The following is an 8,087-nucleotide window of genomic DNA, read 5'->3' as shown; positions in this document are numbered from 1 at the left end:
GGCCAGAGCTGGCTGGGCGGCGCTTACGCACAGGATCGGGGCGCACGTTCCCGCTCCGCCTCGTCCCTCCCTCGCTGAGGGACAGCCTCGCGGCGGCGTCCCCACACCTGCCCAGGTGCCGCGCCTCCGTGTGTGCCTCCGGCTCCCGCACCCGGCAGGGACCTCCCGCCCGGCGCCCCTTTCGCTCACCACCGCCCACTCCACCTCGCGCGTCCTCAGCCAGCGCTCCCGCCGGTCGCCCGGCTCGCCGCCCCAAGCGCGCGGCCGACTACAGCTCCCAGGAGGCAGCGCGGCGCCCCGCCCTCCGCCCGCGTCGCCGGCGGGGACCCCGGCCTTCGGCGCGGCGCGTCAGACGCCGGGCGCGGACGGGGCGGGGAGCGGGACGGCGGGCGGCGGGCGGAGGAGGGGCGGCCGGCGGGGAGGGGCGGGAGGGTAAATAGTGCGGGGCAAAAAGATGGCGGCGTGAAGGACCCGCTCTGCGCGGCCGGGCTGCTCCTCCCTGCCGCCCTTCCCGCGCCCTGTCTGAGGTGGCAGCGAGCGGCGGCGCCGGGGCACGGCGGCGGCCGACGGCCGGAAGGACAGGCTCGCCTCGCCGCTCCGCCCGCACCAGGCGGCGGGCTGCCCCGCGCCTGCTGCCCCGCGCGCCGGGGCAGACACTCGTGGCCTCGCCGGCCGCAGAGCGCCGTGCGCTGACGCCGGGCGCAGGCCGGGCAGCCGGGGCCGGGCTCGCGCTCCGCCGTCGCGCCTCCATGTCGGACAACCAGAGCTGGAACTCGTCGGGCTCGGAGGAGGACCCGGAGACCGAGTCCGGGCCGCCGGTGGAGCGCTGCGGGGTCCTGAGCAAGGTGAGCCGGCGCGGCCGCGGCCCCCGCGCCCCAGCTCCAGGCTGGCCGCCCCGGAGGGCTGGTGACGGCTGTCAGGAGCGTCCGGGGGGAGGTGGGCGGCGAGGTGTGCCTCGCGTGCTTGCGGCCAGCGGACGCGAGCGGCCTGGGCTTTGCTCTTCCACCTGTGGAGGTGGGCGGCCCCTCGCCCGCGGGGCCGCTGGCTTCGGCCGGACCTTGGAACCTGGTTTGTGCAAGTTTCCTGTCAGGCCTTGCAGATGCGCGTAGAGGGCCTCGAAGTGTGTGGACCGGAAAAATAGGTTTCGGTGTTGACACCCGAGGGCGAGGTGTTCCGCGCAGGGAACCCCGGGGCTTCTGCGGGTCCCCGTGTTTTTTCACTTCGGGTTGGGACTGTGAGTGAAGTGAGGTCTTTGCTTCATACAATCCCCACAGTTGCATTACTCTGCCAGAATACCATGTCAAGGTTAGGGCCCGACGGAGTGTTCTATGAAACATGCTGTACTTTTGACCTGTTTGCGAGAGTGCTGGACTGGCGTGGCTGCTGGGGAAAGCCAGGAAGTTCGGGTGTGCCGAGTGAGACTGTGAGAAGTGGAGGAGCACGTCCTCGGTGTTTGGGTGCGGAGAGGCAGTTTGTCCGCCTCTGTGGCCGGTGGATAACTTGTACCATTAGGGTGTTGCTGCATATGTAGACCATAGAGTGAAGTTGTGGATATTTTTGTTAAGAGCTGTGACAAGAATTTCTCTAAAATTTAACTCCCTGAAATTGTGCAGTGTTTCTGGAAGATTTTAACTCAAGGGCATTTTGTATTGATTCTCTATATACTGATTAAGATAATGTTTTCAAGCTTGAAGTATGCTACTTATTTTATTCCTTTGTATTCATCTGGTAATAAATAAGAGTTACCTCAGCCCTTTCCCGTCTGTTGAATAATGTGAAGTCTCAACACACTCAGCTCCTCATCCCCCAGTGGGGTGGGTTGGGAATGGGGGTGTGCCAGTTTCTGCTACAACTGTACCAGTGCACAAGCCTTTTTCTGTGCGGTCACTGAGGTACAGGGGAACACCTGTCGAGCGCGTTTCTTGCAGAATCGTTTGAGTGTGGGTTCCAGAACGCCTGTGTGGTAATAAGAAAGGGTGATTCCGGCTGCGCACGAGGCCTTAGAGGCGCTCCAGCTCAGGTGGGATGTAGTGAGCCTATCACCTCGAGTACGGCAACAGCCTTAGAACCTTTTCTTGTGTTGCCAAATTTCAGATTTTTTTTTTCCTTTGAATTTCCACAATATTTTGTTTGGAACTTGGCTTCTAATGCTTAATCAAAACACTGATTTTTTTTCCTTCTTGGTGTTTGTGTTTCCTGGACTACTGGTGATAGGAGTTCTTGGATTCTTCTGCAGTATCCACCATGTTGCTCTGTGTTGGTTACCTGTGAAGAATGAGAGCAGAGAGAAGCAAACACCTGTCTGCCATGTGTAGTAATAACAGCTCACATTTGCTGGATAGCCCTGAGGCTGAGTCATTTGTTAGGTCCTCTGGAAGAAAAAGCGGGGGTACATTCAGAGGCATCACCTGTCACTTTTTATTTAAGGATTTATTTGTTTTTGTTTGAAAGGTAGTTTTTACAGAGAGAGAAGCAGAGGAGTTATCCTGTCTACTTGTTCACTGCCCATAGGGCCACAACTTTCAGAGCTGAGCTGATCTGAAGCCAGGAGCCTCTTCCAGGTCTCCCATGTGGGCACAGGGTCTCAAGCACTTTGGGCCATCCTCCACTGCTTTCCCAGGCTAGAGAGAGCGAGCTGGGTTGGAAGTGGAGCAGCCAGGACAGGAACAAGCGGTCCTGTGGGATGCTGGCACCACAGGCTGGAGGGTTACCTCTCCACTTTAAGAGAGGTGAGCTGAAGGTGAAGCTCCATTACATATGCATATCTCTGCCTCACACTGAGGAAGTACTGTGTGCCAGGTATTGTGCTAAATCTGTTCTTGTTTAATTTCAGCAACCTGAGAGATTGAATCTGGTAAAGAAAAGTGCACTTCAGGGGGAAGTAGTGTGACTGGCCTTGTGAAGGACACTGATTGGGAGTGGGTAGGATTAATCTGTGGAGAGCTTTGAATGCCAGTCTAAACAACTGGCATGAAAAACAGTGACAAGTTCACCGTGAAAGTTGTGGAATTGGGGAATCAAGATTCAGATAACTAAACAGATAGGGTTGAAGAGTGAATAAGATTACAGAATTTATTAAAAAGGTGATATGAGAGGTAAGATTAGCTTTCTGGGGAATTGGCACGTGGTAATTGATTGGAGTTGTTGAAAACGTAAGGGTGGAATATGAAGGAAGATTAGGATTTGGTAATAGAATATAAAGATTGAGAAGCAGGAGTGGAATATTAGACAAATTCAGTATTGTATTCAGCTTTTCAGTTGGCAGGTTCAAAAGCAGAAGCTCGTGGAGTTATTTGTCAAAACACTGCTCACAAAAGACTTACAGTTGATGCTATAATCCTGTATCTACTACCTTGTTCATGTAAGTTGCTAACCTTGAGCCAGATTAATTTTTGCATGACCATAGAAGTTAGGGTATAGCCAAGACAACTGGAACACTTCTGAGATGGAACCATTTGTTTAAAGGGGTCCAAGTGGTGGCAAGTCCCAGTGAAGCAGAAATAAGAAGGTAGTGATGAGGAAGCTCATTTAAAAAGAAAGGACTTGAATTGTGGGCTCGAGTGAGCTCTGTGAAAAGCTTTTATGGTAAAGCTTTTATGGTAAAGCTTAGAGAGCCAAACCAGTTTTTTGTTTGTTTGTTTTGTTTTTAATTGGAAAGGCAAATTTACAGAGAGAAGGCGAGAGAAAGATCTTCCATTTGGTGGTTCAATATCCAACTGGCTGCAACGGCTGATCCGATAGGAAGCCTGGAGCCAGAACCTCTTTCAGGTCTGCTACATGGTGCAGATTCTCAAGGCTTTGGGCCATCCTCTGCTGCTTTTCCAGACGATAAACAAGGAGCTAGATGGGAAATGGAGCAGCCAGGACATGAACTGGCACTAGTATGGGATGGCAACACTTGGCGGTGAAGGATTAGTGGGTTGAACCATCGTGCTGGCCCCAAGCTGAACCAGTTTGAAACATGCTGGAGTCCTGAGTGGAGGAGAACGAGTGCTGGAGAGGTCGCGTGCCTCAGCCAGTGTAATGCAGTGTAGCTCAGCATCCGTTTTGAATCAGTTCTTAGAATTTTCCACACTTAAAACCCCAGACATAATTAAATCACGCAGAATTAAGTATTCCATAGAGGTGGTTATTACCAGTTTTTTGTGTTCTGCACAGCAAGACTTCAGCAACATGGAAACTGTTTTTGTATATATTATTAGAGAATGATAATCCAAGTTTGTTTTCAAGAACTAATTTCATGTTTTCATTATTACGCATAGATTTGGAAATCTGATCTGCAGAGAAATTTAGAAAATAACCATTTAAAATATATATTGAATTCTATAGCAGAAAAACTAAAATGGATGTGGACTTACACATTGATGCTGTAGTAGTTTACTGTCGTGGAGTCATGGCCATCGTAGTTTTTCATATATGGTAGTTGAGAACACTGAGTAGAGTTTTGGCCATGATTAACTTCGTGCTACTTCTTGTAGTATTTAGTGTAGGAGAATGAGTGATGGCGTGACAGGGCCAAAAGAGTTTAAGTATTACGAGTGCAGAGAGGAGGGGGAGATGAAAGCTGACAAACCCAACCATGCACATTTTTTTTTTCTTACTGTCGACCAAAATCCTGTTTTAGTTTTATTTTTCAAATGTTAGAAAAAAAGATTTTCTAAATCTACCTGTAGTACTATACTGAAAATCATTATATGATCTTGAAGAAGCTCAACTTTTCATAGGAAATGAAAATAATATATAGAAAATAATCTCTTTACTCTGTATAATTATGATTAGGTTAGAACTTTTCTTCCTATTTTGGTTTTGAAACTAGACTGCCATTTCAGGAAGTTTGGATTTATGGAATACTGACAGTGTTTTCCTCTTCTCTTCCACCAGTGGACAAACTACATCCATGGTTGGCAGGATCGTTGGGTGGTTTTAAAAAACAACACTCTGAGTTACTACAAATCCGAAGATGAGACAGAGTATGGCTGCAGAGGCTCCATCTGCCTTAGCAAGGCCGTCATCACGGTGAGTGCTGTGGCTTCAGCAGGTGCTCCTGATACCTACGCTGGGGGCCAGGGAAAGGCCTTGCCCTGCGTGCCTGCTGCTGTGCCATAGCCTTCTGTTCAGCCACGTAGTGTTCTTATCTTGTTGGTGGATCAATTCAGATGAACAACTTCAGGAAAAAAGATGCTAGAAGCCATTATTTTTCTGAGATTGGGATGGTTACTTGATAGGTTATTGAAAAAGTTGTAGCAGAAAATTATAAGAAATAAGACATACAGAAGGTCTTGAAAAAGATTAATGAAAAATGTGTATTGTGAAAAAAGTATGCGTGGATTTCAGGAATTTGTTTCATCAATCTTTTTTTTTTTATTAAAGATTTATTTTTATTATTTTTTTATTGGAAAGGCGGATATACAGAGAGGAGAGACAGAGAGGAAGATCTTCCATCTGATGATTCACTCCCCAAGTGAGCGCAATGGGCCGATGCTATGCCGATCCAAAGCCAGGAGCCTCTTCCGGGTCTCCCACGTGGGTGCAGGGTCCCAAAGCCTTGGGCGGTCCTTGACTGCTTTCCCGGGCCACAGGCAGGGAGCTGGAAGGGAAGCGGGGCTGCCGGGATTAGAACCAGCGCCCATATGGGATCCCGGGCATGCAAGACGAGGACCTTAACCACTTGCGCCACCGCGCTGGGCCCTCATCAATCTTTTAATTTCATTTTTTCCACAAACTTTGAAGTACTTCTGTTTATTACAGGGCGGGGAAAAGATGCTGGTAATGACAAGTCAGGGAAATTGAAAGCAGAGGAGATGTTTTAGTTAAAATCTGCTAATAACTCTGCTCTAATAAAATTGTTGATTTGACCTAATCAAAAAAATTCACATTACCTTACGATAGAATTTATATGCATTGGATTTCTGTTACTAAGTCTCATTTGAAGAAAACCTTGCAGTATTTTTCCATCATTTTTCACACATTCTACCCTCTTTGTATATTCAGAGTTTGAAAACAAAAGCTTAATTGAATAGCAAGTTGGAAGAACATAGTGGAATTGTTTGAAAGCGGGAATAGTAAAACTGCTACTGTCTGTACTTAGAGACAATTTTAGATAAATGTTTGAGCATAAAGGCGCAGTATTTATCTTGACTGGTATGTGGCATATTATACGATGGTTTAAGATTTTATCCAGTTTAATCTTGTTAGTCAAAAGAATGGATAGAAATATGCTTGGAGGCCCTGAAAGGTGTGCCCTGGGGTCCTTGCACCCACCCTCCCCAGGTCCGCATATTGGGAGATGTGTGTTAGTTGCAGAGCTTGGCTTTTTGAAAATAGTATGTTCTCAGTGTGGAAATGTGGGGAAATTAAATTTTATTGTTTGCTAGGTAGTAGTATTCCTAGATAATGCTACTGGATTCTTTGGAATTGAATGCATTTATCCTGCCTTGAATTATGGATTGTAATATTAGTATTACTTGGGGAGAAGAAAAATTCTAATTGCACCTGCCTGGGAAAAAACAAAGTTAGTTCATCATAGATGTTCCTTGTTATTAACCACATTTGTGTATAGAACTTCCGTTGTACAAAGAGAAGTAAGTAGGGAAGTGAAACAGTTTGAATACTTTGGAAGCAGAGATTTGGAAGTGACCAATAGAAATATTAACTAGGCAGAAAACATGAGTGAGGCAGTAGAGTAAGAATGGCAAGCCTTAGCGACAGTGGAGCAGGTGGTAGAGGCAACCTCCATATTCACAGCTGTCAGCTTGCTCTCCTGCTCACAGTCCCATGTTACAAATCTCAGGATGATTACACAGTGTGGCTGAGTGAGATGAATTTCTCAAGATGAAGATTACAAATAGATCATGTGCTTTGTTTGTATTATTATTAAGAGGTTACTGCTTACTTAAAAGAGTTACAGAGGAAGAGGGGGCAAAGGAAAAGGAAAGAGAAACGGCTTCATCTGCTGGCTCACTTCCCAGGTGGCTGAGTCTTCTCCCGTGGTGCAGGAGCCCAAGCACTTGGCCCTACTAGGAAACTGGACCCCAGGTGGAGCAGCTGGGGCACTAACTGGTGTCACAGTCAATGGCTTTTCTGACGTTATGCCACGCTGCAGCCCCTAGAATATGTATTTTTGTTAAATAAAAATTATGACGAACAATGAGTCCAATATCATCAGAACAATTGAAACTACTCAGTGACGCTCTCAGGATGTTCTTTCCCCACTCCCCTCACCAGGGTCCTTGAGATGAAGTCAGGGACCATCTCTGTCCTGGCAGCAAGGTAAGGAGCAGTATTCTCCTGTCACTCCTTCTCTGTGAATTTGCCTTTCAAATAAAAATAAAAACCTCAAAACAAAACAAAACAAAAGCTCTATCCCTAATTTTTTTAAAAAGGGAATCAAAGCCAACATAGATGGACACAAGATTTGCATTAAAGACATCATTGTAAGGGAAAACAAAGTCTCGGATGGCTCTGAAAGGAAAGCATCGCAACAAGGAGTAAGGTTTCAGGATGACCACAGACTGGCCAAGACACAGCCTACCCCACCCCCCCCCCAGCTGCTGCAGTATACCCCAGGAGTTTGTTATGGTTGTCCCCCCAACCCCTGTGTGTTTAGTCTATGCTTTTAGAGCTTCTCCTCAAGTGTCTGATGAGGAGGAGATTCAGAGAGGGGGAAGAAAGCATGGTGTTGACAGTGCTGTCTTTTAGTGTGTCATTGTAACTTTTTTTGTGAATTCCAAAAAAAAAAATTTGGGGGAGATTAAAGAACTATATAGATAACTCCTGTGAGTGCCGAGGTACGCCAGTATTCAACATTGCAGCATCTCTTTCTATACTGGGAAGCACCCACTTCCTTCTCTTTGTGGGTCATGAGAGTAGGTTGCGTACATCTGCCACTGTTCCCTTTATATACTCTAGGTGCAATTGCCAAGGGCAAAGATAGTCTCTCAGCTAATGACACTGTAAGTTCAGGAAATGTTACAATCTTCAGTATTATATTCCACTCTTGTCAGTTCCAAGAGTGTCTTTTAGAACAGTTATACTCTTCAGCTCAAAATTTAGTACAGAACATATATTGCAGTTAGTGTCATCCTTGT

At 47.3% G+C, this 8,087-nt stretch overlaps 1 protein-coding gene across 6 annotated transcripts in view; it reads left to right on the top strand.

The window, feature by feature from the left end:
• Positions 1–449: 449 nt before the first annotated feature.
• Positions 450–8,087, top strand: part of CERT1 (ceramide transporter 1) — a 73,756-nt gene continuing 66,118 nt past the window's right edge. For 4 of the 6 annotated variants that reach the window (XM_040985928.1, XM_040985927.1, XM_040985926.1 and 1 more), the window contains exons 1-2: positions 657–845; positions 4,882–5,016. In XM_040985928.1, coding sequence (XP_040841862.1) covers positions 750–845; positions 4,882–5,016 — 231 coding nt within the window. In that variant the 5' untranslated portion in view covers positions 657–749. Of the gene's footprint in view, positions 846–4,881; positions 5,017–8,087 lie in introns of all 6 variants that reach the window. The other 2 variants (XM_040985930.1, XM_040985929.1) reach the window with 2 other exon arrangements.

This window comes from Ochotona curzoniae, unplaced genomic scaffold (genome assembly GCF_017591425.1).
Source record: "Ochotona curzoniae isolate NIBS_2020 unplaced genomic scaffold, NIBS_Ocur_1.0 contig_4501, whole genome shotgun sequence".
Lineage (NCBI taxonomy): Eukaryota > Metazoa > Chordata > Mammalia > Lagomorpha > Ochotonidae > Ochotona > Ochotona curzoniae.
The sequence above is the reverse complement of the archived record's forward strand: the minus strand, read 5'-3'. Positions and strand labels throughout refer to the sequence as shown.